At 41.9% G+C, this 26,801-nt stretch overlaps 2 protein-coding genes across 4 annotated transcripts; one reads left to right on the plus strand and one right to left on the minus strand.

Moving 5' to 3' along the window:
- Positions 1-387: 387 nt before the first annotated feature.
- Positions 388-5,639, minus strand: htr3b (5-hydroxytryptamine (serotonin) receptor 3B). The gene is made up of 7 exons (XM_061752683.1): positions 5,433-5,639; positions 5,251-5,295; positions 5,064-5,173; positions 3,764-3,933; positions 2,965-3,122; positions 1,107-1,593; positions 388-823 (listed from the first exon to the last, which is right to left on the minus strand). Exons 1-7 carry the CDS (start codon positions 5,589-5,591, stop codon positions 558-560), a joined length of 1,395 nt encoding a protein of 464 aa, XP_061608667.1. The 5' UTR covers positions 5,592-5,639; the 3' UTR covers positions 388-557.
- A 1,217-nt stretch (positions 5,640-6,856) lies between these two features.
- On the plus strand, positions 6,857-24,212 carry usp28 (ubiquitin specific peptidase 28). Of its 3 annotated transcripts, none has more exons than XM_061752043.1 (26): positions 6,857-7,015; positions 8,532-8,609; positions 8,744-8,864; positions 9,046-9,130; positions 9,693-9,855; positions 10,942-11,028; positions 11,115-11,252; positions 11,335-11,405; positions 12,099-12,175; positions 12,245-12,393; positions 12,478-12,605; positions 13,186-13,281; positions 13,364-13,543; positions 14,008-14,198; positions 14,294-14,364; positions 15,051-15,279; positions 16,248-16,601; positions 17,482-17,612; positions 18,084-18,380; positions 18,747-18,842; positions 18,954-19,132; positions 20,151-20,229; positions 20,807-20,886; positions 20,966-21,089; positions 21,976-22,174; positions 23,109-24,212. In XM_061752043.1, exons 1-26 carry the CDS (start codon positions 6,971-6,973, stop codon positions 23,282-23,284), a joined length of 3,624 nt encoding a protein of 1,207 aa, XP_061608027.1. In that variant the 5' UTR covers positions 6,857-6,970; the 3' UTR covers positions 23,285-24,212. The 3 variants fall into 3 exon arrangements, with proteins under 3 accessions (XP_061608027.1, XP_061608029.1, XP_061608028.1); XM_061752045.1 differs by having other exon boundaries at positions 16,251-16,601; XM_061752044.1 differs by having other exon boundaries at positions 6,859-7,015; positions 8,535-8,609.
- Positions 24,213-26,801: the final 2,589 nt, after the last annotated feature.

Raw genomic sequence — 26,801 nt, forward strand, 5'->3', positions numbered from 1 at the left:
CAGACTATTAGGAAGCCAACAGAGACTAGAAACGCAGCCGACGTCGAGCTCCCAATGGGTTTTATTGATCTGTTTTGTGGCAGTGGGATGAAAGTACGAGCACGATCAAAGCGGCGCTCCGTTCACTCCCCTGAGTGTCGTCGCATTATGCGGTATCACTAAGTACATTTCCACTGCTGGGAAATCATTATAACTGATTTTCTCCCGCGATGTCTCTCTATTCTCTCTGCTATAGCCGCTGGTATAGTTGCATTACACCAAAGAATGCAAAGAAATACAATAGACAAATTGACAATGACAGTAATGTTTTATTTAGAAACACAAGTAGTCCACCACTCAGGCAGGTTGTAAGCTGGTTTGCAAAACTTATTTGGAGAACAAATGAAAGCAAATTGCTGAAGATCTCTTGTTCTTTTCAATTCTTGCGATAACAATACAACTCTTTTGAGATAGTGATCTCCAAACAACACCAAAAAAATTGTCACTACAAAAATCTCATTACATATGGCAAAAAAAATGAAGCGCATTACAGAATCGGTGAGGAAGCCAATGTGCCATTAGGCAAAGCTCCAGCTGGCCCAGAACAGCAGCAGGGTCCCGGCATACACGGCCAGAACAATCAGGTAGAGGCGGAAGAGGAAGCGGTCGAGCTTTGAGCAGAGTGCCAGCCATTCAGCCTGAGCCGAAGCCTCTGTGTCCTCCTGGGAAAAGGCCAGACGGAGGGAAACCAGCTCCCTGAGGAGCCACTCAAGGCTGGAAGGATTTTGCTGGATGTCAGTGAGCGATTCCACGTCTTCTTCCGGTGAGGCCTCAAACTCGAAATCTAGGTACCAGATCAAGAAAGGTTAGCAGCATATTATTTAGACTTTGATGCAAATGAAGCTCTTACACTCAACCAGAAATCCAAATTTTCATCTCGACTTCACTAACAACCTGGCGACTGCGCTTAGTTCTGACACACCTCCCCCGAGCCCTCTCTAGGACCAAGCACTGCACATCTCTCTACCCCAATACTTTGCTCAAAACTCGCCTTTTCTAGTACAGCTAGGCTCTCCGAAACCCCCGTTACTGTTGAACCAATCCACAAACTAGATCTGTAACTTGACCTCCAGATTGGTTGAGCTGGTCCAGGGTTCTGGTGGAGGTCAAGGTGCTCTCTGCAAGGCCATACTTGTCCAGCAGGCACGCCGACACGGACATTTCCCGAACCTCCTTCTCACTGTGGTGGAGCAGCTTCACCACCAGGATGGACTTGATCAGGCTGAGCATGAGCAGCGCCATGCACACGGCGAAAAACACACCTTTTAACACAAAGGAGCAATTTTTAATGCGAGGTCGGTGACGGCGATTCGATGTATGGAAAACAGTCATGGTATTCTTGCCTATGAGCGGGGTCGTGACCGCGGTGGCGGGCAGCTCGTCCGTCAGGTTGACTCTGAAGAGGGTGTAGCCCAGCAGCGTGCTGATCTTGAAGCCAATACGGGTGCTGCTGCTCACGGGCAGATAGAAGCTCATCACGTCCACTATCATGAGGAAGATGCTGGGGATGAGGAGGCCCACCACGTACAGCAGCGGGCGCCTTCGGATCAACACCTGCCCCACAAAATCAGTTCTATCCTCAACTGGGAACCCTTTGGACTGCTCAAGTCTGTGCAATGGAGGTGACATCAGGAAGTGATGTTTGTTCGAGGTCATATGACATTTCTAATTCATTATCACGTTGAATACACGCCCAATAAGACCGACGATAGCCGCTTATTCGCTAGATCAAGAAACCATTTTTAGTTCCCTGAATTTAAGTGAAAGCGGACGACTCAAGCACAAAATAAATCATGTGGTTTCGCGAGAAAGATAATGAAAAATGTTCAAATAAATATTTGGCATATATTTTTTCAATTTACTGAAGTAAAATGTAATCTGATCATTTTCTGGCCTTCAAATTTGTGACAAAAGACTTTAAGCCTCAGTTTTAATTGACGCTAAAAGTTCACAGTTCACTAGTCATTCAACAAAACGTTTAAAATTGTGTTTGTAATTTGCAGTGGTGTAAAAATCCCCATTTATTGGCTCAGATTAGATTGTGCATGTGTATCTAATGAAAGATCCGCTGAGCAGTAATGTTGAATATCATCAACCAAAGCTGTGCATTGTCGCATGTTAAATGTGTTTCGAGTAAAGGTCGTGCAGCAATACAGTTCTTTACTGATGATACTGTATAAAAAAAAAAAAAAAAAAAAACTTTGTCTAAAAGAAACGATCTATAATACTCAGTGATCCATGAAGTTCTCCTTCATCGAACAGCCCTCGGCTCCTTTGAGCTGCATGAATAGCAGTCAACCCAGCGCTCCACCTGCAAAAAGCGCTATGGGGCCATTTGCCTCGCCGCTAACAAGACGTCCATTGATCAGGCAGCCACTGAGACAGTCTCATTATGGTCACTCGCCCTTTTCCTGTCTATCAGAGCCCCTCTTCTTCCTCTTCTTCTTAACGCCCACAAACGGCCCGAGCCTCATCACTTGGCATTAGCTCGCTAGACCGATCCGTGAAGGTCACAGCCAGCCTTACACTTGACGCTTGCGCTACATGCACTCTCTGCGGGGGAAAAGTAGATTGGTGTAACTTGTAAGCATACGTCCAGTAGACTCAAAGGCTAAAGTTGAAGTCCAGATTTTAAGTGCCTAATTACGATTTGCGATTTACGATCCGATCTGTCCGTGAAACGTTGGCTTAAACTGATGTCAATATCTATTATTTTTATCACATCGTGCATTATAAATAGTCCATCATCATGTATCGATTTGGTCAAAATAAAAAAAGTGCACTATTATGGCTATTATTCTTCCAATGTATCGATTATCGCGCAATCACTGTCTCGTTCTCATTGTCAAAATTTCAGCTACTCTGTGATTCCCACCCCTGGATGGCATTAGAAGGGACATCAAACATGTTTCTAACTTGACACACATGGAAACAAACGTGGGCGTAGTCGGCGTCACCCTGCTGCAGGCGCCAGTAGCGTGACGGTACGGACAGCAGCTCCCACTCGCCGTCGTTCATGAACTCCATCTGATCGTTAGCGATGGCCTCGGCGCTCCGCCACAGAGCCAGGTCGATTTCCTTCACTGAAGACGACGGTGAGCAGGAGGAAATGAAGGGTGAAGATGAAACAGAGGCAAGGAGACACTGTATTATTGAGACACTGTAAAATCATACACGGAAAAATGTTTTACTAGCTTGTTTGGTTTCTATTTAAATAATAGAAATTTAAAACATCTGTTCCAAGCTTAAAGCTATGGCATTATAAAACCTTTATTAACCGTGTAGGCAATATTCAAACCTTCATACAAATATTAAAAATAATTTTCCCACTGTTAATAATTTGACTTTAAAACAAACTATTTACAATGTTTGATGACATAAAGCAGAGACTCTAGCCATATTACACTGAGCTGCCGGGACAGAGCCGTGTGTACCACTTGCGGCGCTTTGTGGCAACTCGGTCGCAATACGCTTCGTTTCGAACGATATGCTCCATAGCGTAGTTTTCTTCTTTGGCCTTCTGTTGTGGCTTTGCATTAGAAGCCAAATAAAAGGTGACAATTTTCTTTTTCCCACAAACGTCACAAACCGCGTCTCGGATGTTTATGGAGCTGAAAGAGTCGCACAAATCATTAGCCCGCACTCGACTGGCTGCCATTTTATTAGCATTTGCGTTGCAGTCCACAGCACTTTGGAGTGTTGCCTTCGCAGATGGAGAGCCCACCTGAGTGGAGCCAGCTGCGAAAGGTGAGGCTGCAGTTCTGCTTGTCAAAGGGAAAGGCGTACATCTCCAGGCTGCAGGCCAGGACCACCTGCATGGGCCGGTAATTCTTCACGCAGCCTGACGAGTTGACGTAGACGTAAGGGATGGCCGCCGACCTCCCCTCGTCCACGCTGGTGGGGAAGTCAGAGAAGAGGTAAAGGTGAGAGCCACACACTAGGCCAGAATTTTGATCCGGTTCGTTATGTAACTGTGCACCCATTTTGGCAGCTCTCGTGGTCAAATGTTTGTCATATTGTAGAAATAGCAACACTGAATTCTAATACTGTATGATACAATTTACCGTAATTTCTCATATTTGTATAATGTGCATTTTTTACCTCAAAGAATTGTCGAAAGTCAATAGTGCGCATTATACATAGGTATAGGAGAGAATGAAAAAGACTTTCCCCATTTTATCAATGTATGTCGCCATCTAGAGGTTACAAAAAAGCTGTACACTTTCATTTCACTATGCCACCACCCCCTAGAGTTTATGAAAAAGGTGTAGACTACACTTTCATTCCAATATGACAGGGGTACATATGGCTGCATATATGTACAATTGTGCTCATAAGTTTACATACCCAGGGAGAATTTGTGAAATATTGTTTTCATTTTTTTTTTAATACGACTGATGACCGAACAACAACCATCATTAATTTCTTTATGGTTATGTTTTCTTTAATGATAATGCTTTTCTGAAATGCTTGACAGTTTAATTTGCATCCCATTAAAATAAAATTAAATGCGTTTCGCCTGGTCCTTCATGTTTTCTTAAAAGAATTGTACACATCTTACAAATCCTGCCTGGGTAATCAAACATATGAGCACAACTGTGTGTTTTCTCATTTACTAAATAGAAGTAGGGCTGTGAATTTCAAAATAAGAGCAAGTTAATAAAAAGAAAGTATTGTGTGCTCAAATAAGGTGTTTAACTTCAAAATAATTCTTTGAAAAAACTAACAAAATACAGATAATACTTGATGTTTTGATCATATGGGTAGAAGCAAAATCAGGCATTGTAAAAATGCATTATACATGGGTAGAAGGGTTTTCCAGAATTTTGAGGTCGACTTTGGGGGTGCGTATTATACATGGGTGCGCATTATACATGAGAAATTACGGTACTCCCTTATTTGAGGAACTGAGGGAGCATTGCACACATGTAGTGTTATTTACAGTATAGTTATAAGAGTGAGTGCAGTACTGTATACTAATGTAATACTGGAATGGACATTCATTGCGACAGCTGTAGACGTACACTTCATTAACGATAATATCCGGTATCCAGATGGCGTCAGATGACAGCGAAATCTCATTGATGCCGTCAAATTCATCCGGGTCCCAAACCAGAAACTCATCTGTCCAGATCTGAACAACCAGGATGAGAATTGATTAAAACGTGATTGTTTATCTTCAAGATTTATGTAAATATGATACTAAAGTACCTGTCTGTACCAAATACTCGTGGTAATACTCTGGGTTTTTGAATCCTGAAACAAAACCAGAACATTTTTTAAAAGGGGAAAGTGTAACCTTTCAAGATGAAGTCAAGGGTCATAACAACCAAAAAAGATTGTAATCTTTGATCAGATAATTATTTTGATGTTTCAACAAGGCTAGTATTTACCACATCAAGGACCGACTGTAAAATGAAGTCCACGTAGACAGTTGTCGCACTGGTCCAGTTGTGAACGGGACGAACTCCGCAGTCATATTTCCTCAGGAGCGTTCTTGTCAGTTGATTCGGCGCCGATCTTTTCGGCTTCTCCGGAACACTTTTAGCCATGTGGCCTGCAACAAAAGGTTCACTCACTGTGCAATCAAATTAGCCACACTGATGAATTGTAAACATTTACGCGCCAAACTAGTACATTAAAATCTTGAGCAGGTTTTAGATGTTTTATTACACATACATTATCTGTCTGGCTTGCAAATGTGTTTAAATTAAAAAAAATAGAACTAAAGCAAAACTTTTTAATTTTACATTACTGTATTTCAATAAAAAGAACAGCAATCCTACCTGACAACAGGAGCAACCAAATGACAGACATCGAGCTGAAATTCTTCTTCTGTTTTTCTTCTTTGTTTTACGTGTTATGACCAAGGTATCCTCTGTTATGTCAAATAGAAGCCCGGGTGGTACAGAGTGAAGAGCCACAACACAGACCAGGGTGCTGTGGACATTTTTTTTTTTTTGTTGCTTTCTCCGATATTGATCTTCACCTACCCGAGTAAGCTGATACCGGCCTATAGAATAATGAAACACACGAGAGAAGATGCCCGTCAAATGTTCCATCACAGAGGATCACGAGTATGAACTGAATACAAATTTGCTTTTTCAAAGATGAAATGTTTTATTTTATTTTATTCAATCCATAGGATACTTGTTCAATAACTGTGCCTGACTTTTGAAGAATTTATACAAAACCAGTCAAGTTGTGTCATATTTTAGGGCATATATACGGTGACAAATGCAGCGGCGTCAAGTGATTTTGGTAACATTACAACTTAATTCTTGTCACATTACCACTTTATTCTCATAACATTATGACTTGATTCTAGTAATATTACAACTAACTATATTCTAGTAACTTTACGGCTATATTCTTGTAACATTACAACTTTATTCGAGTAACACAGTAACTTCATTCATGTAAAACTGTGACTTCATTCTTGTTTCATTACAGAATCAGAATCTCTTCATTGTCCCGTGAAGGGAAATTAGTGTTGCAGCAGGAATACACAAAAGACACAAGGTACACAATATTCTTGTAACATTACCGCTTAATTCTGGCGTCATTACAAATTCCGTAATATTACAACTTTAGTAGGATTGTGACTTATTTTATTTTTTTTTATTGTTTTATTTTTTTCCGTATTTCAACACTTAACTGATGGGAAAACCTGAAGACCTCGAGGGCACTTTTGAGTGCCGTCATCCGCATGGCCAGTCCCACATCATTCCTCCCTGTCAATCACGTCGCACGTGCGCGCGCACGTCTGATTCGACGCCAGTTGTGGCGCGCGCACGCCGGTCACCGACGAGGCGAGCACGCGCGTGCGGGTCTCCGGTCTGGCTCTCTGCCTGTGACCGATGGAGTGGCAGTGACTCCGCTCTCGCGGCTGAAACTTTAAAACGGGAAGAATTTCGGCTTCGCTTTTGCAATGAAAGGCGAAGAGGGCGAAAATGGAGAAAACTCAGCCAACTCGGTGAGCGCAAAGAAAAAAAGAAAAGAAAACAATTTTAAAAAATGGACGACGGGGGTGTTATTAACAGGTCAAGTGGCATGTTAGCATGAAAACTAACTAACCCCTCGAACACTAACCTGTTGTGTGGCCGCCTCACTAAACCAACTCAAAAGTTGACCTTTTGCCATATGATACAGAATCAACGTATGAGACTTTCGTGTAAATAAAAGTGATAAAAAAAAGTGTTCCATAAAAGTACATTAAATTATATATATATATAAATTATGAATATGATGAATATCTATTTTAGTAATTTATCATACCTCATTGTGCTTTTTGGATGTATGTCTAAGTGTTACGTTATCAGTTGCTTCAGCAAATCATTTTACACTTGTCTGGAAACCTATGAACAGTCTGGCAGTATTTTTTTCTTTTTCTTTTTTTTGAGCCCCGAGTGAGGTCTCTTACATTGTTTTAGGTTGTCAAACGGCTCATTTACGGCATCAAAACTGGCAGTGTGTGCTAGTGTGTTTGTGTGTGTGAGAGGGAGAAGGCGAGTCACAGTGGCTTTGTGATGGAGTCTGCTGGCATGCCGAGCGGAATGATAAACAGAAGCCTCTCCTATCCATGTCAGCAGCTTAAAATAGAGGCTCACCAAGGGGGTCTCAGATATACCCCCGGACGCCATATAAGTCTGGTCCCCCTGCTCTTGGCTTTCTGTATGTGTGTGTGTGTGTGTGTGTGTGATGCATCCACCTGTTGTTGCAGCGACAGGCTTAATATAGCACGTCGCACTCAGTAGGCTCCAGTTCGTATTTAAATACTTTTTGTGTCCGCAAGATGAAAACATGCACGACGCACGTTTGTTTGTACTCTTTTACATGCAAATGAACCGGACGGGATTGCTTTAGCACGTCACCCTTGTTAACGATAGACTCATATCATAGGTAGGAATCAGTTTTCCCAAACATACAAGAAGCGTTATCTGCTACTGACGACAGTGACTTGATTCTCATTGTGCTCCTGAACTGGTCCAAGTCTGGGCCTCATATGACAATGACAGGTTGGCATTTGGGCATTTGTCATGCCCGTGTGCGTCACAGGCTTCAAGTGAGCCTCACGTGAGGCATCGTCATGCTCCGCATGGGTCCTGATTGTGTCAGGAAAACAGGAGGAAAGGCAAAGGAGCTCTGGGGAAAAAGTCCTGCTTGTTCAAGATAGTTGAAGTGATTTAAATGTTGCTCCTTTAGATTTGTTGTCAATAAATAATGAATGTATCGTAGGGTCGAACGCGAGCCACTCCGAGATGTTGGTCGACCTCCATTTTTCAAGCATGAAAATGGAAATATTCCACATCTACGACGGTACAAGGGTTTTGCTTAAATGACTTGCGCACAGCGTGGGTTCAGTTCCCACCAGTCACCAGAACAAAAAGATTTTGTGTTATGGTCCGATTGCGCATCTTATCGAGACATTTTGTATCTATATGATGTAATAAATGCTAAACTCAAGCCGAGCTATTGTTTTGTTTCCTCAGCAGACTGAGATGCTCATCAACCAGCTGAGGGAGATCACTGGCATCCAGGATCCACAGATTCTCTCCAGAGCTTTAAAAGTAAAACAAAAGACCCTTTTATGCTGATACAGATCATATGTTGGATGTCATTAGAATGAAGTGTCCTGTGCATGTATCCAGCCAGAGTATGTGCCCTGTATCTTTTCCTGCCTTATCTCCCTGCCGTCTTTCAGGCCAGTCGGGGTGACATCGGACACGCCGTCGGACTGCTGACAAGTCCGTCAGCGGAGGTTCGGGATGCTGGAGAACCACAAGAGTCCGGCACACCCGCAGGGGCCTGGGAGGGACAGAAAGGTAGGGCAATATTTTTTTATTCCGCACCAGGTGGGGGGGAAGACACATTTTTTTCTTTTTTTCTTTTATTTAAAAGAAAAAATGGGGTAGTGGTTACTATCGGTCCACTGTGTGTCAAATCCAGTCAAATGGAGGGTAACTGCATAATATAGATTATTATAAAGCTTTTTTTTTTCTTCAGGTGTTCATGATGAGCTGCAAACGGCCATCGAGCTGAGCCTGCAAGAGTCCCAGAAGGCTCAGGAAGAGGAGAAAGAGTTCCATCGGTACCAGCTTTTTTCTTGCCACAGTTTCTTTTACATCCACTCAAAACACACTGTTATCTTTAGACAGTGAACCCCTGCTATTTGTGGGGGATAAGGACCGAGCCCTGCCACAAAATGGTGGCAAAGCACTCAAAACGGAGAGGCTCATAAAAGAAGAACACAAACTCCGTATTGCGTTTGGATTGATTTATTTACTGTGGTCAGTAACAACACACACAAAGAATAATCAGCATAGCGTCAACACCATGCATCATGCATGTACACAATCATGAAGCCATGTTACATAAACGACTGTTTTCAGTACTTCAGTTATTTGACACAAACAAACCACCTTCGCATGAGGCTCATCAATAGTATGAGCTCACATACTAGCCTTAATAACAATCTAGCACAAACTCACGTTACATCATACATGGTAAACGAATACTCACTAGCACTTCACACACAAAACAAAAACGGAGAATAGGTTCCAAAGAATCTGGGAATGCCCAACCACAAATATGTGTGGGTTGACTCTACATGTCAAATCCATGTTTTCATGGATCCTCCAATCTCCCGGCAGGGCTCTGGAAGCTAGCGCCGAGGAGAACTCTGCGAGGAGTAAGAGGAAGAGATGCGAGGCCCAGAGTGACATGAGCAGCCCCGCAGACTGGATCCGGAAAGACGACTGGCCCGTCGGCATTCGCAACGTGGGCAACACCTGCTGGTTCAGCGCCGTCATCCAGGTGAGGAGATGGTTGCTTGTGTGTTACCGTAACGCAGACTGCTGAGCGTGCCAAACACCCGCCACATCGTCTTTCCTTAAACAGCTCGTGAAGATGGCTCAAGCCATATTTATAGACTTGGACTTTCCCCCTTTTCCAACATCTCTAACTTTTTAGTCCAACACTTCATATACGGCATAAATGAGCAAATATTACGTTTGCTTTAAGATCATCACGATACGTTTGTAAATGATACAGAATAACCTCAAGTACCGTCTATGATAAAAGTCAGATTGCTGGCAGAGTGTTGCTACTCAGCAGTAGTATCACGTTCCACTATTTGAATATAAATTGATAATTTATCGCTGCAATGACGGAGGAATAACTACAGACGACCTTCCTCGTCTGTCGATGTGGAAAGAGTAAAAAGTTGATGACAAAGCACCACACTGTAGAACTATTTGCGAGCACTTATCGTAACACCCCCACTTGCTCTCACATTGTTATCTTGACCACACAAAATACACATTTTAATGGCGCTCAAAGTTTTTTGTGGCCATCGAAACAAGAGTTGTAGATTCAACAGAGGCGAATGTGATCACCAAAAATGTCATTATACAATTAAATCGGAGCCAAAGTGACCACATGATTCACTTGTCAGCTCTTGTTATCCTCCATGGCCACCGATGACTGTAACCATGAGATCAGACTCCACTGAATTTCCCACTCAAATGTTATCAGGAGACTCGTAAGTGCTTGACGCGCGACGCATCATCATGACACATAAGACTAATTGTTCCTTCAACGGAAACACACATGGGAGCTAAAAGGAAAGTAAGTACCTTAACACGTGTGCGTGTGCTTATTATGTGAAAAGTGACATCAAAACTTAGTAAGTCCTGTTCTGTAGCATTAGGTGAGTCATTTTCCCCTCAGAAAAGAATGAAGAGGTGGTGCCACAAGGAAGCAGTAATCACCTTAACGAGAGCCACAGATTTGTTTAATCCTTCTTACTGGCAATCTAACAAGTGTCCATCAAACCATAACTGTCTTGGCGGAGGTAATAAGCACAGCAAAGTTACATGAATGGGTCTTGTTGTGTTGCAGTCACTCTTCCACCTGCCTGTGTTTAAAAGGCTGCTACTCAACTATCGTCTGTCAGAGCAAATCCTGGACAGGTGTAAGAGCCACGCGGTGAGTGTCTTCATCATCATCATCATCATCAAAGACAGACTTGTAAACAGCCGGCTGAAGTGTGACTGTGGACTTTGTGCTGACAGGACAAGAGGAACATCGCCTTCATGCAGGAGCTGCGCTGCCTCTTCGCCCTCATGGTGGGCTCCACGCGCAGGTTCGTCGACCCCTCTGCTGCCGTGGAGCTACTGCGAGACGCTTTTAGGACCAGTGAGGCCCAGCAGGTACGACACATACATAAGAGTCAAGTCAATTATTTGTATCTAGGTGGAATGCCAACTTTTGTTTTTTTGCGTATATTTTCAGGATGTGAGTGAGTTCTCCCATAAACTGCTCGACTGGCTCGAAGACGCCTTTCAGCTGGCTGCCAATGGAGAGTAAGTCCAAGAGTAGATTATCAACTACAGTGAACGCCCCCGTTCATCGGACGATATGTTAGTTTCTATAGAGACCCTGGAGAAAATACTTAGCTCTTTAACATGACGACATTCAAATACTGTAGTGTATTAGTGTTCATCAAAACGAGCCAGAGGTTTTATTCCCAAAAATTATATCTAATATTATTATAAGCCACTGTTACATTATGCACTGATAAAACAATAACCCTGCGCTTGAATATATGGATTACATATAAAAGCTAAAACATTTTTTTTACCTGAATAAATGTTTAAAAACAAACACTTCTTCAAGATTAAATGCAAATGTATTGAACTTAAAGTGAAAATTAAATACAATTGAACTGAACGCATATACCACTGGAGGGAGCCCGGGTACCACTAAAAGTACGCATACCACACTTTGAGAATCACTGAACTATAAGATAGAAGTGATTGTGTGTTAGATATGTGCCTTTACGAGGGGCGCTTGATGAGGTGGGCTGTGACGTTGGCAAAACTTTCATGTGAGCGTCTGGGTGTGAGCTGTGGTCGGCAGCAGCTCCTGCATGAGTGCGCTCATTGTGTTTGTGTTTTACTGTTCTCTCGGCGGTCAACAAACAGCTGAAAAGTGACTTGGCAGGAGAACATTGTATCTCCTTAATTGGATGTCACTATAATGTGTTTTGCTTTCAGCAACGCAACAGACAAACAACACAACCCCATGGTCCAACTTTTCTATGGCACCTTTGTGACCGAGCGGAAGCATGAGGGTACGTGCAACCTTCAGTAATAGAGTCGTGACCAAAATGGACCACTCATATGTACGAATGTCTGTTTAGGTAAAGTCTTATATAACATTGAGCAGTTTGGCCAGTACCCTTTACAAGTGAACGGCTTCAACAACCTGGATGAGTGCCTGGAAGGCGCCATGGTGGAGAGGGAGATCGAGTCCCTCCTTGCGGAACACAGCGCGCCGTCCGGTCGAGAGGTCTGTAGCGTAAAGAGAGTGTATAATATGACACATATGATGTATATACAGTATGTTTATGTCCTGTTTTTTTTATTTTTGCAGAGATGGTTCAAAAAGTTGCCACCCGTTTTGACATTTGAGCTGTCCAGATTTGAGTTCAACACGCAGCTCGGCCGCCCGGAGAAGATACACAAGAAATTGGAGTTTCCGCAAATCATCTACATGGACAGGTGAGCACTTTGCAATGGAAAAAAAAAAAAAAACTAATAGTCATATATACTCAGTTCATTAGGTACACACATTTTAACAAGGTTGACTACAAAAAAAAAGAAAAAAGATTTTCAAAAGATAATAAAGCTCAGTTTGGCGGTATTATTTATTCACTATTGCCGTGATTCTGAAAGTGTGGTACGGGGACCACTAGTAAAATATTGCCTAAGTACAATTTACTTATATTTAACTTTTAAGTTCAATCCATTTGCATTTAATCTTTAAGAACTGTTTGTTTTTTAACATTTATATGAGTCCATTTTTTATAACACTTTTATGTGCAATACTTTTTAATTGAATCGTTATTTAGTTAGTTATCTCTATTTAAAAATCCGTAAATAAAAGAAAATACATTGAAAAAAATGCCAAGATTCATGTCGTTTTAATTATTGAGTTTCACATTTAAGTATAGAAGAAAACGATATGAGTTGCAAAAAAACAGTTGCTATCAATTGACAATAATAATTAAATAAATGAATCATTGATTATTATTATTATTGTGAAAGGTATTTGTTCATTTTCGCTCACATTTTTGAACAGATATCTTCACAAAAACCTGACATGTACACATGAGAGGAGAGGAGAAGTGAAAAAACTGAAGGAGCAGCTTGCAGCTCTTCAACAGAAACTGGAATGGTGAAGTAGAGATTCTGCTCTTAAATCTGTTGTGCTTTGTGTGACAGTAGCCCTTTACGGCATTGCTTGTGTTTGTCTATAGCTATAAAAACTACGGCTCGGGACCCAGCAAGTACCCTCTTGCGGACATGCTGCAATTTGTCTTAGAGTTTGCCTCTACCAAGCCCTCTGCCGTTTCCCCTGCTGAAGACGCCCGGCCGCCTTCATCTTCACCCACTCCTCCCCGCCACCCACTCAGCGTGACGGCGAGCCCAGAGGACAGGTGAGCATGAACAGGATCTAACCGGAAATCTCACAATTCAAGCTAAAATTTCAAGGAAATTTCAGTCCAAAATGTGAACTTTTTCAGTGTATTTTACAAGTGAGTCACAGAGGATGAGTAAAATAGATGCTTGACACTTAATCACTGCTAAGGGTTTTTTTCTGTGAACAAAAAAGTACTTGTAGAACTTCTTTTTGCCCTTGCATGACAATTAACTTGGCGAAAATATTATTTAAAACATTACCTGTATAGAATTTACAAGTTTTATGATGGCAAAAGTTAAACCCCAGTAACACATTATGCATCTATTGTACGAATTTGAATATTTTTGTGAACAATATTACCAGTAAACTACAATTTATATCAAGTAAAAGTGGAATTTAACACAAAATAATAAGGATTATTATGGAGCCATTCATAGAAACGTCAATAAGTTGACGTAAGGTGACTCACTCTCCCCTCAGTGAGCCAGCCGAGGAGGAGGGCCTGGTGTCCAGCTGCCAGCGTACCCCAATATACAAGCCCTTCACCCAGTGCCGACACCCCGCCGACTGCCCGCCCCACCCGGCCCCCCACAGCATCACCGAGGAGGAGCTGCACTTTGTTAAGGGATGCCTACAGCGATGGAGGACGGAAGTGGAGAACGACATCAGCGGTACACAGCGAGCGTTTCGAAGTTGTGCCGTGCTCATCGCAATCAGTCATTTGGATTTATCCCCTCCGTGCTCCCGTGTTGTTTTGTCGCCGCAGAGCTGAAGGCCAACATTGACAGACTCAGTCAGACACTGGAGGGCATGTACTCAGACAACAGCCTCTGCCAGGTAATGTTTGCATGAGTTCCTGGGTCAAACAGCTTTCTGCAATGTGTACAAGGCCCACATTACTTTCAACTATTGATTTGTAAAAGGAGTAAAATGTCTGCACTTAGAAGAACAACAACAAGGACCACTTTTTATTATCTCCCTGAGAGTAAATTTAATTTATACTATTTTTGAATCATTATTTTGTTAAAGGCGGCACGACGGGTGACTGGTTAGCACATCTGCCTCACAGTTCTGAGGACCCGGGTTCAAATCCGGCCTCGCTGGTGTGGAGTTTGCATGTTCTCCCCGTGCCTGCGTGGGTTTTCTCCGGGTACTCCGGTTTCCTTCCACATCCCAAAAACATGCATAGTAGGTTGATTGAAGACTTTAAATTGCATGTGAGTGCAAATGGTTGTTTGTTTTAATTTGCCCTGCGATTGGCTGGCAACAAGTTCAGGGTGTACCCCGCCTCTCGCCCGAAGATATATTTGGACTTTATTCTCGTTAAAATATATGTTCTTACATTCATTTTTAATTACAGCTGTATTCTTGTAATATTTGTATTTTCTTGTAAAATTTGTTCTTTTATTTTCACAGGTAAAATATGTTGTAATATTTCGTGATATTTTGTGTAAATGTACCACTTTATTAATTAAGGTAATGCTGTCATCAAACTCTGTTTTTTCAACTTTATGTTTTCTTAGGTACCCTACAGACTTCACGCAGTGCTGGTCCACGAGGGCCAGGCCTCGGCAGGCCACTACTGGGCGTACATTTACGACCACGCCAACCAGCGCTGGATGAAGTACAATGACATCAGTATCACAGAGTCCTCGTGGGAGGAGCTGGAGCGAGACTCTTTTGGCGGCATGACCAACGCCAGCGCCTACTGTCTGATGTACATCGATGGCAGGCTACCCCATCTTATTAATGGTACTGTACTGGCCCCTATGTTCTGAATTTGGGTTATTTGTTCTGTTTAAACATAAGACTTGACATCCACTAAGACTTTGGTTGCCTGTGAAATAAATGCAAAATAGAATATAGTAGAAATAAAATGAAATACAATACCTTTTAGGTGAGCCATCCTCTTAGAAACTAATAATAATGACAATACTATACAATCAAAGAAATAATAGATAATAATAATATAAATATGCTTAATAATGAATTCAATAATATAATATAAATGTTTGTATATTTGCAATTTTTAAAGTATCTATATATAAAATAAATAAAAATACAAGAGCACTTGTAAACCATGTACATAAAATATATTGAACTAAAAACTAATAATAACATCATATTCAAATATACTTATACACATATACAAATACACTGAATATAGAATCAAATATCATAATATACAGCCTGCGATTGGCTGGCGACCAGTTCAGGGTGTACCCCGCCTCTCACCCGAAGATAGCTGGGATAGGCTCCAGTACGCCCGCGACCCGAGTGAGGATAAGCGGTACGGAAGATGAATGAATGGATAATATACAGCTATTTGTGTTATCCATATGTAAATAGCTGTTTATATATAACATAAATACATTATAAATAAAAGATGTAGACCATGCGTATAAAAATAAAATATAATTACATTTTTGAAAATTCAATAATAAAATCATATTAATGTAAGATTGAAATGAGGATCAAATCATATTTTATATGTCTACATATAATCTGGATTGATTTATTTTTTAAATTCAAAATTTTAAAAACAAGCAGTTCCATAAAACACTCATACCCTGAATGTCTTCTGAATCCGAGGAATGTCAAAGTTTTCATACTTTTATGTCATTGTAAATGTGTGACACCCTATGAAGAATTACGTACCCATCATAAAAAATCATTTCTGTAATTCTGTCAAAGCCTAATAATAGCTACCTTCCATTCAGAAGACACAGATGACGAGACGGGCCAGGTGCTGCACGGCATGGACTCGCTGCCGCCCGTCCTGAGACGCTACGTGCACCAGGACAACCGCTGGTTCCAGCAGGAGCTCAGCGAGTGGGAGGAGCAGCTTTGCCAGGCGTCGGCGGCGCCTCAAGGCGAGTCCACGCTTTCTGCCGCCGAGCCCCCCGACGCCGGCGCAGACCACGACGCTCAGCCCTCGTCGCCCTTTGAGCCGGTGCCGGTGCCGCAGACGGGACCCCAGCAGACTGAGGAGTCGAGCCAGGGAGCTGCTGGTTCAGAACCACAAGCGGAAGCCCAGACGGAGCAAGAGCCAGAATCTGCAGAACTACCAGAAGGTCTGTATCGGTTAATATTAAGGGGTTTTAAAATACAACACTGACCAATGGTCAAGCAGAACAATGGAGACAATACACCCTTGACAATTCATATTTTGACAGAGATTTTCAAATGAAATGCAGACTAATGTTATTGCCTTCTATGCTTAAACTGTGTTTCCTTCCATTTAGTTGCAACTCATCATTTGTAATAGCATATTTATTCAGTTAGCCCTTGGTAAAGTAGAATTTTTTGGGGGGGGAACATTGGATTTGTATTATTATCTGTCATTTATTCGTATTTAAAGATTCATTTTGCACTGAAAACTGTTAACTATCGTTTGTTGAAAATTAGTGCAGTAAAAATATCTTTCCCTAACATGAAGAATAATCTTGACTAATAATCGTGACTACTATATTGATCAAAATAATCGTGATTATTATTTTGGCCTTAATAGTGCAGCCCTAGGGTTATTATAATATTTTACTTATACAGCATTATAATAAAAAATACTGCCCACTTGGCCCCAATGCAAGCAGGCTGTGTGTAACATAGAAAATCAGTTATTTCTAATTCTAAATATGTTAATACTTAAATTATATGGTGTTATTGTATTTCTTTGAGTTATATGTTTTAGAATACGATTGTAAAGGGTTTTACATATTATTAGTATTAAAAAAATAGATAAATTTTCTAAATCTGCACCCCAATTAAATGGGTTATACAGTTTATGCTTAATCCCACTAACAAGCCTCAAGGCATTGCCTCTAATTACATATCAAAATTCGGAAACAATAAAAGTGACTTTGAACCATGTGCCCAGGAAGTGTTACAATTTGACGTTCATTCATATAATTTTCAAGTCAAAAGAAATAATTGTCTCATTCTCCCCCTGCAAAGAATCCGAGGTACCAGCGCCCCCTCAGAGTTGTGACTGCCAGGTAGATGACGGCGAGCCCGCCACCAGTGACACCCTGGGGCCCGACCAGTGTGCCGACACCCTCGCAGCTGAAAAGGAGCCTGAAAGCCAGGTGTGTTAAACCCTGTGAAACCACCTGTTTCCCCCTTTACCCACTCCACGCTTTCTGGAATATAGGTCATGTATTCTAGGCCACTAAGTTCAAGTGTCCCATTTCCCCACTTAACATAGTGATTGTGATCCAGGCTGTGGTCACGTCACGCTGTAAAGTACAGATAAAGTCAAGGGCATGCACACTTAGTGGAACCACATGATGATTTTGACAGCTTAGTGGTAAAGTGATGATGTGGATATTGCTTTCTATTAATAGCAAATGAAGTAGAAACTATTTCCGTGTATACAGTGCCGCACACGCTACATTCCGGTTTGCATGCTTGTGTCATGGACACACTGTGAGTGTTGTGTTGATGCGTCGAGAGACATGTATGACATGACATTGCCAAGATGTCTTCCACTTCCCATGGTTTTAAATAGTGCTCCATAATTGATGGATGCACGGTCATGTTTGTCATCTCCGTGTCAGGCTCCCGCTCCCGAAGTTGAGCTCAGCAGTAACCAGTCGCCATCAGACCTCTCGGTGACGAAGGAAGACACAAAGGTGAAGGAGGAGGACAAAGAAGTAGAAGAAGCAGCTCGAGGCGACACTGAGGCATCCTCCGGGGATCCTCCTCGGCACGAAGCGGATCGGGAGGACGAGGAGCCGCTGGAGCGGCGGGTACCCACGAGACGGCGGCAGGTCGAGAACGAGGTGTCCGAGGTAGAGATCCCCAACGTGGGCAGGATCATGGTGAGGGCAGACGCTGACGGATACAATGAAGAGGTGAGTGTCTGAACTTTAAAATTGATAACAACAAATCATGAATCACACTGAGAAATGGAGGAAAATGTCCAAAAAGTATGTGTGGGGGGAGGGGGGGGGTCAGTCGGGTAAAGCTTTATCACTTTCCGAAGCATCGGCTGAATCTTGGACTGAAACGATTAATCGAATAACTCCAATAATTCGATTACAAAAAAGATCGACAAAATCTCTGCCTCAAAGTTTCACATCGATCATTTTGCCACACGGACTAAATTACGATGGATGCGCACACCACTCCCTGCAGAAATAAGTTGACTATACTTGAAAATTACTTAGTGGTTGACGCTGAACTAGTTGCTTTTTTTTAAATGTCCGGTCATGTGACAGATGATGTTGACTCCAGCCATGCAGGGCATCATTCTTGCCATAGCGAAGGCCAGACAAGCATTTGACTCAGAAGGCCCCGAGGCTGGACTCATCAAGGTGGGTCGGTTGGTCCCCGAAGATGCTTGGAAGTTATTGTTTCATACAGCACCAATTTATGGATATTAGGGTAAATTCAAATTGGATTTGATATCCAAATGCCTCCGGCAGGCTTTCCACGAGGAGTACTCCCGCTTATACGAGCTCTCCCAGGAAGAGACCACGCCGCGGGAAGACGCTCGCCTGCAGCACGCTCTGGTTTACTTCTTCCAGAACAAAGCGCCTAAACGCGTCATCGAGAGAACGCTGCTCGAGCAGTTCATTGACCGCAACCTCAGCTTCGATGACAGGTGACATAAGACTTGTTAAACGTGTTAACACTCGGACCTTGTTCGATTTTACTACCATTTTAGCTTGTTCCTGGCCATTTTTGTACAGCCATTGTATTTGTATTGTTTTTTTTGTGCTACTTTTACTGTACTATATTTGTCAATTGTAGCCTTTAAATTATAATTAGCCTTTAAATTCCAGTTTGTTTGCACAATGCCCATGTAAAACAACCTTAGTATATTCACAGAACTACCTTTTTTTTAATTATTATTTTCCTAAATTGCCTAATTCATTTTCTCCATAGGGGTACAGTATGTCATTCAACACCTCTTTCGGGAACTAAGACTATTACTTGAAAAACAAAAATCCAAAAATGGATAAATGGCGTAATCTGGTAGAAATGATGAAACAAACAAACAAACAAACACGTTTTGAGTCCAGAATGAAACACATTTTATTCAAATTGTATGAGTCTAATTTGTATGATAGTAAATAACAAGGAATTTAAAAATTAAGTTTTCACGTGTTACAATTGGCCAAAAGTGTCCATGTTAGAACCAATTTGATTTAAACATTATATTATTGATGCATTTAAAGAGCTGAAGTTGGAAATTACACAATCAGACAAAATTCCACAACCATGCGAAGTTTCATTACATTTGCAAGCTATAATCATTCAAAAAAGGAAACGAGGTGGACAAAAAGGGCCACCGTGGAGCCCAAAAGGTTTACTATATGATTTATATAATATTGTTGTATCAAACAATTGGGTTCTGTGTGAAACATTTAGCTCATGTCAAATTTATTAAGGCAAAAAAGAAAAACATTTTCATCAACTGAACTCAATGCAGAATGTAAATACTGTCATCTAGTGTCCAAATAATAACTGTTGCAAAACTTGGCTCCTGTAGCACCTGCACAATTTCTCAATGTGAGAATTTCCTCATATCTATTTCATTTGGTGCTTGTGTACCCCATGTTGTGGTCAGTAAATATAATGTAAAAGCATCTAATCTGCTCCCACTGTTGGTCTGGCAGGGCCATCAGTATCATGAGGGAAGCGCGAGCCAAGCTGCGCCTCATCAAGCCAGAGGACATGGACATGGATGACTACCTGGTACTGTCGATGCGGTTGCATGGCCATGATACATTCAAGTCATCATGCATGAATTTTCTGATTTTCTATTGAAATGCTATTATTAATTCATAATTTTTTTCCCTCTGTTCAAACAATTTAAATGTTTTTATTAAGGTGTTAATATAGGCTAGTAGTGCACTGAAAATACTTTTTTTTTTTCTCTCTCTGTTCATGAAACATTTGTTCGTTTTTTTTAGATGTTAATGTATACACAGGAAAAGTTTACTTTGATTTCTTTTTAATGAATTTTTATTCAGGTGGGAATGTTGTTTAGTACACTTTTCCTTATTTTTTTTTTTACATACATATTTAGAATTTTTATGTGGCTCGTGTTTGAGTGTGTCTGCATGGTTAGAATTTCAGGAAGTAACTCGTCAGTGTAATTTGGTCCCAGTGGCAGTAAGATAAACTGGAGCCACTCTGCTCTGCAATTTTTAAACTTGTCAAAGACTTGGTAGACATGGATACTATGAATAGACGTCATATTTTGATAAAGCGTAATCATACTGTACTTGCAAAGTATGCTCAAATGCATTCATTGTGTGACGTTCCACAGCAGTGGCACGACGACTACAGAACGTTTCGGACCGTCTTCGTCTATCTGCTGACTGGATTGGAGCACTACCAGCACGGGAAGTAAGTGTTACCGTATAATCGCCATGATAGGTGCTGCAGAGAATGATATTTTTGTTTTTGTTGTTGTTTTGCATTGCAGGATGCGCGAGGCTCTGACCTACCTGGCTCACGCCTACGACGCCAACGCCGCCCTGCTAAGGAGCGGAGAGAAGCGCGGTGTGGACACGTCACTGATTGCGTTTTACAGGAGGAAGTGTCTCACGGTGAGTGACGCTGCGTTTGAGGCCGATAATTTCCATCCATCCATTTTCTGGAGCGATTGTCCTCATAAGAGTCACAGGTGAGCTGGAGTCTTATCTTCGCTCACTTTAAGCGAGAGGCGGGGCACACGTTGCACTCGTCGCCAGTCAATCGCAGTCACACTCTCATTCACACCTATTGGCAATTTGGAGTCTTGAATGAACCTAACATGCATGCTTTTGGAATGTGGGATGAAGCCGGCGTACCTAGAGAAAATAAACAAACAAACATGGGTAGAACACAGTAAGGGCTGGTATTATAACCCAGAACCTCACAACTGTGAGGCAGATCCCCAAAAAGTTTCCCATAAGATATTTTGTGAATTAAATTCATTTTTTCCAAGACAAAACTTGTGTTTGGTGGGAGAAAGAAATACGCTTTTGCGCTCATTAAGAAAAACGTGGCACGGACTAAGATGTGGAAACATTTTACATGGCTGACAGTCAGGGCAAGTCGAAAGAGCTTGCTGAATGGCGTTGTCAAAGAGTTGCATAATTGAGGTATTTAAACTACTTCTCATAGAAGTCCAATGGGTGTGAGTTTTTTGTGACAAGCAAACTTGTGCCCCAGTGGTTGAATTGGAGGAGGCCACCCACCAACTACGCAGCTGCATTGACTTGTCATTATACATTTATTTAAGACACACGCTTCTAAATAACGACATAAATATATTGTTTACTACGAAAGATATCAAATGAGCTCAAATGTATGAATCCTGCATACTATATTAAAGCTTATATAAAAATGATCAGGACATCCCTACTTTCAAGTTACATGGGCACAACATTCACTGAAAATAGAGCAAGTGGATGTGCTTTCTGAACAAGTAACATTCCTTCCTCCCCGCAGACCCTGAACGAAAGCGCGACGAGGCTCTTCGCCAGCGGCGACGAGTGCAAGGTGGAGGAGGGCGTGGCCATCATGGACGAGGTGGTCATCCCCTGCCTGCACCTGATGAGTCGCGAGGTGCCGCCGTCGCAGGAGGACCGTGACACCATGGAAAGCATCCGCAGCCAGTGGTGCTGCTGTCTGGGACAAGACATGGACGGTATGATCCGGAGTGTCCTAACACAGCTTTTTTAAGCAGGGTAAACGCGTACCAATTCTTTAAAAGTAAAAGCACTTACAAGACAATACATAGCACATGTTGTTTTTGCTCTTACAGTGTGCGGTGTACTCAAGATAACCAACACAACAATCACGAGTCTCCTCCCCCAAACCACTTAGTACCAAGACTGACCTGTGAGAGGCAGCATGGTGTCCCAGGGCATCCACATTGCTGGAAATCGTTGCTTGGTTGCTTTGGAGGAGGAGTTTTTGAATGCCAATATTTCTGTCACTTAGAGGCACTTCATCCAATGTACGAAAAAATATTTCTGTAAATACGCCAACGGGTGTGTAACATTGTCCTCGTTATCCCCATTGATGTCATTTTAGTCGTTATCTGCTGTGGTAGGTCTGTGAGCTCCAGAGTCAGCAACAAGTCATTTCATCTTGTCAGTATTCATCACGTGCCTCGTTCTGGACAGCCCGGAATATTCTTCAATTTTGTGCTCTGCGGTTCAGGCATTTTGTCAACAAACAAGTTATTAGTAATCGTATTTTGCAGTTACAGAGGTGATTCCAAATCTTCTGCGGTGAAACTTCCTAATTAGCTATTTTTCCTTTTCACATTAAAATCAGGGAGTCCCCGGCTCGGCCAAATTCAGTGTTGAACGCACGCGTAAGTATTATCCATCGTAAATATGGAACAAGGTTTAACATTTACCATTGACGGCCAGCGACCATTCTCCGAGCGGATCAGGAAGGAAAACTCATTCTGAACGCACCCCCAACACCACAGGATAATCAGTCAGGATAATCTTTTAGAGACATCCGACACTCGGGCGACTCAGGAGAAATGCTCAAATTAGGCCCGATTATCATGTGTTTTATACCAAACAAACCCGCAATGTTACCACCCTTCTCCTTTTCCTGTGCAGACTCGCTGCAGATGAAACTGGGCGAGTTCCTGCCACGCGTGCTGGACTGCTCGGCCGAGACGGTGGTCCTCAAAGACCCCCCTAAGGTCCACGTGAACCAGGCCCACGACCTGTGCAGCCGCCTGGCCGCCGTCATGGAGTCCATCCGCAACACCGCCGTGGTCGCCGTCAAGTAACGTTGCTAACCTGACTTTTTAATCCACACAAGATGGCTGACGGACTGCCGTGTTTAAACTTGTGTGTCATATCCTGTACCCGTGTGTCGCTAGCCGCATAAGCATTAGCCGGTTAAACGTAGCAAGCAGCCATTTTGACACAGAATAGTACGAGGGATAGGTAGATAATGAAGAATTGATCGATTTGTGCAAAATTGATTGTTGATTCATCATGTCTTGATGCACTTAATCAATTGTTAATTTTCCTGATTAATCGACTGAGGAAATGTAGTTGACAAACATACAGTAGGAAGCTCCACCCACTTTTAAGTGCCAAGTACAATGCTGCTCCATGAAAGAACTGCAGGAAGTGACACGAGTAGAATGTGTGAGCACACGACGACATCACATTTGTCCTCAGACAAACAGTGCTGATTCGATTGAGGAAATCTAGTTTTGAATGCCCATCCCTACCAAACATACTGTTGGATGCTCCACCCACTTTTAAGTGTCAAGCACAATGTTGTTCCTTGAAAGAACAACAGGAAGTGACACGGGTAGGAATGTGTGAGCACACGACATCACATTTGTCCTCAGACAAATAGGGCTGATTTGCCTTTGTTTTGTTGTTTTAAATTTTGTTTTTGTTTTTTTTACTTTGTATTTTTCCAGAGCAGACTAAGTCGCATTATCTAGTTGAAACTCGGAACGTAAACAGAGCTACTGAGAGATGGAATAAGAAGAAAGTGCAATAGAATTGTTAATAAGAGGCCCATTTAATCAACCTGTATGTAAGAAGCGTATTTGGCATATCTATGACGTGAAACCTTCCCCGTTTGGGTGAATAAATCTACTCAAATGAGATTTTTAAGTCCAAGAACAACTTGTTTCTATCTCATGTGCCATCGGTACCACCACCGCCTTTACTCAATAAATGTTTTACATTTTGTGTGTTCTCTTTGCAAATTATTTCACCCCATCTTTATAGATACAATGGATATAAAAAGTCTACACACCCTTGTTCAAATGCCAAGATTTTATCATTAAAAAAAATCGACAGATAAATAATTTCAAAGCTTTTTCCATCTTTGCAGCGACCTATAACCTGTACAACTCAATTGAAAAAAAATATTTTTCGAGGGGGGAAATAAAAAACACAGCTGAGATAGTGAGAGTGACTGAACTTCAGAGGGAGCCAATCACATGGGAGTCAGCACACACCTGCCACCTTTCAAGGTCCCTCTGATTAACTGCAAATAAAGTTCAGATGTTCTAGTGGGCTTTTCCTGACAAGCCTTGTGCTAACACTGACTGGTTCTGCTTTGGCGCATTTACAGACCTGCCGTGCAATTCTTAAAACAAATAAAACCACAGAGAAACTGCAAATGCTTATGAGGTTGTTGTATTTTTAATTATAATTGTTGTTTTTTTTTTAAATCATGAGGTTTTTTTCTATGCATAGATGATGTCTAGGTCAGTGGCAGCCGTCCAATATGCAGTCCATCAATGGAGCAATGATGAGGGGGGATTTCGGGACGCATCTCCCACAAAAAAATAAATAAAAATCCAAAGCCATAAATAGAGATGTTTCATAAATAACAGATGCTAGCATTACAGTAGATGCAGTGCTGCACACTCACTAGCGAAGCACTGAAGTGCTGGAATCAAAGCCATACAGAATTCCCATATACAGTGCCATGAAAAAGTATTTTCCCCCCTTCTCAAATTCTTAGATTTTTGTATACTCTCCTCACTTTCATGTTTAAGATCATCAAACAAATGTAAACGTCAGACAAATATAACCCAAGTGAACTTAAACTGCCGTTTTCAAATGGTGATTTCATTTATTAAGGAAAACACCTTACCTGGCCCTGTGTGAAAAAGTAATGGCCCCCTAAACCTAATAACTGGTTGGGCCATCCTCAGCAGCAACAACTGAAATCAAGCGCTTTCTATAAATGTCAATGAGTCTTTCACATCTCTGGGGAGATATTTTGGCCCACTCTTCCTTGCAGAATTGTTTGAATTGGAGGGTGAGCATGAAAGGCCCTTATAAGGTCACGCTACTACATTTAAATCTGATTCAAGTCTGGACTTTGACTAAGGCCACTCCAAAATCTTCATTTTCTTTTTCAAGCCATTCAGAAGTTGACTTGCTGGTGTGTTTTGAATCGTTATCCTGCTGCAGACCCCAAGTGCACTTCAGCTTCTTCAGCTTGGCGTCACACACGGATGGTTGAACACTCTCCTTCAGGATTTTCTGTTAAAGAGCAGAATTCATGGTTCCATCAATCACAGCATGTTGTCCAGGTCCTGAAGGAGAAAAGCAGCCGATGACCGTTACACTACCACCACCATGTTTGACTGTTGGTATGATGTTCTTTTTCTGAAATGCTGTGCTACATTTACACCAGATGTAACGAGACACACACTTTCCAAAAACTCAACTTTCATCTCGTCAGTCCATATAATATTCTCCCAAAAGTCTTTTTTGCCAAAGGTAAGATGAGCCTTTATGTTATTTTTGGTCAGCAATGGTTTTGGCCTTGGAACTCTGGCATGGATGCCATTTTTACCCAGTCTATTCCTTATTGTTGTGTCATGAACACTCACCTTAACTGTGGCGAGGCCTGCAGGTGTAGACGTTTTCCTGAGTTCCTTTGTGGTCTCCATTGCTGGGCAGCCGTGGTCCAATGGTTAAGATCATCGCCTGCCACGTCAGGGACATATAGGTTCAAGACCCTGACTGGATCATCCACCAACATCCCCCAGACTCACAGCTGTGGTGTCCTTGAGCAAGACACTGATACCCTGAATTGCTCCCTGGGTGCTTCAGCTCCAGTGTGTTCCACTAACAAGTGTGTGTGTGTTCACTCTGATGGGTAAAATGCAGAGAACAAATTTTGTGTGCATGCATGCATGCATGTTTATGACAGTAAAGGTGATTCTTCTTCTTGCTTTGGGGTAATCTTTGTAGGCCGGCCACTCTTCAGGTTCACCACAATTCCATGTTTTCTCAACGTGAGGATAATGGCTCTCCCTATGGTTTGGCGGAATCCTAAAGCTTTAGCAATGGCTTTTGTGACCATTTCCAGACTGATAGATGTCCATTCATTTTCCGTACCGCTTATCCTCACTAGGGTCGAAGCTATCAAAGCTGATTCTGGGCAAGAGGCGGGGTACACCCTGACATGGTCGCCAGGGCACATATAAACAAACAACCATTCAACGAACCTACTACTCTCGACTGTTCTGGAATTTCTTTGGATCGTGTCATTTTGTTGCAGCTTTTTTAGATATCTGGTCGGACGATTTTGTGGGACAGATTCTGTTTAAGTGATTTCTTAAATGAACAGGTCTTGAGGTAACCCAGCTTGGGTGTGATCAGTGAAAATTAACTCAAAATTGTGATTAGCTGCAATTAATTCATGATTTAACAAGAGGGTAATTACTTTTTCACATAGGGCCAGGTAACTTTGAATAGTTTTTTTTCCTTAGTATTGAAATCACCATTTAAAAACAGCAGTTCACTTGGGTT

The sequence above is a fragment of the Phyllopteryx taeniolatus genome, chromosome 17, assembly GCF_024500385.1.
Source record: "Phyllopteryx taeniolatus isolate TA_2022b chromosome 17, UOR_Ptae_1.2, whole genome shotgun sequence".
NCBI lineage: Eukaryota > Metazoa > Chordata > Actinopteri > Syngnathiformes > Syngnathidae > Phyllopteryx > Phyllopteryx taeniolatus.

Excerpts from the sequence above, each read along its gene's own strand:
- htr3b (XM_061752683.1), bottom strand. The coding sequence starts at position 5,591 with ATGGCTAAAAGTGTTCCGGAGAAGCCGAAAAGATCGGCGCCGAATCAA. Across the intron at positions 5,296-5,432 it reads TACAGTCGGTCCTTGATGTG|GATTCAAAAACCCAGAGTAT; the intron begins GTAAATACTAGC and ends GTTTTGTTTCAG. Across the intron at positions 5,174-5,250 it reads CGAGTATTTGGTACAGACAG|ATCTGGACAGATGAGTTTCT; the intron begins GTACTTTAGTAT and ends CTGGTTGTTCAG.
- usp28 (XM_061752043.1), top strand. The coding sequence starts at position 6,971 with ATGAAAGGCGAAGAGGGCGAAAATGGAGAAAACTCAGCCAACTCG. Across the intron at positions 9,131-9,692 it reads GAGGAGAAAGAGTTCCATCG|GGCTCTGGAAGCTAGCGCCG; the intron begins GTACCAGCTTTT and ends ATCTCCCGGCAG. Across the intron at positions 12,394-12,477 it reads GCGCGCCGTCCGGTCGAGAG|AGATGGTTCAAAAAGTTGCC; the intron begins GTCTGTAGCGTA and ends TTATTTTTGCAG.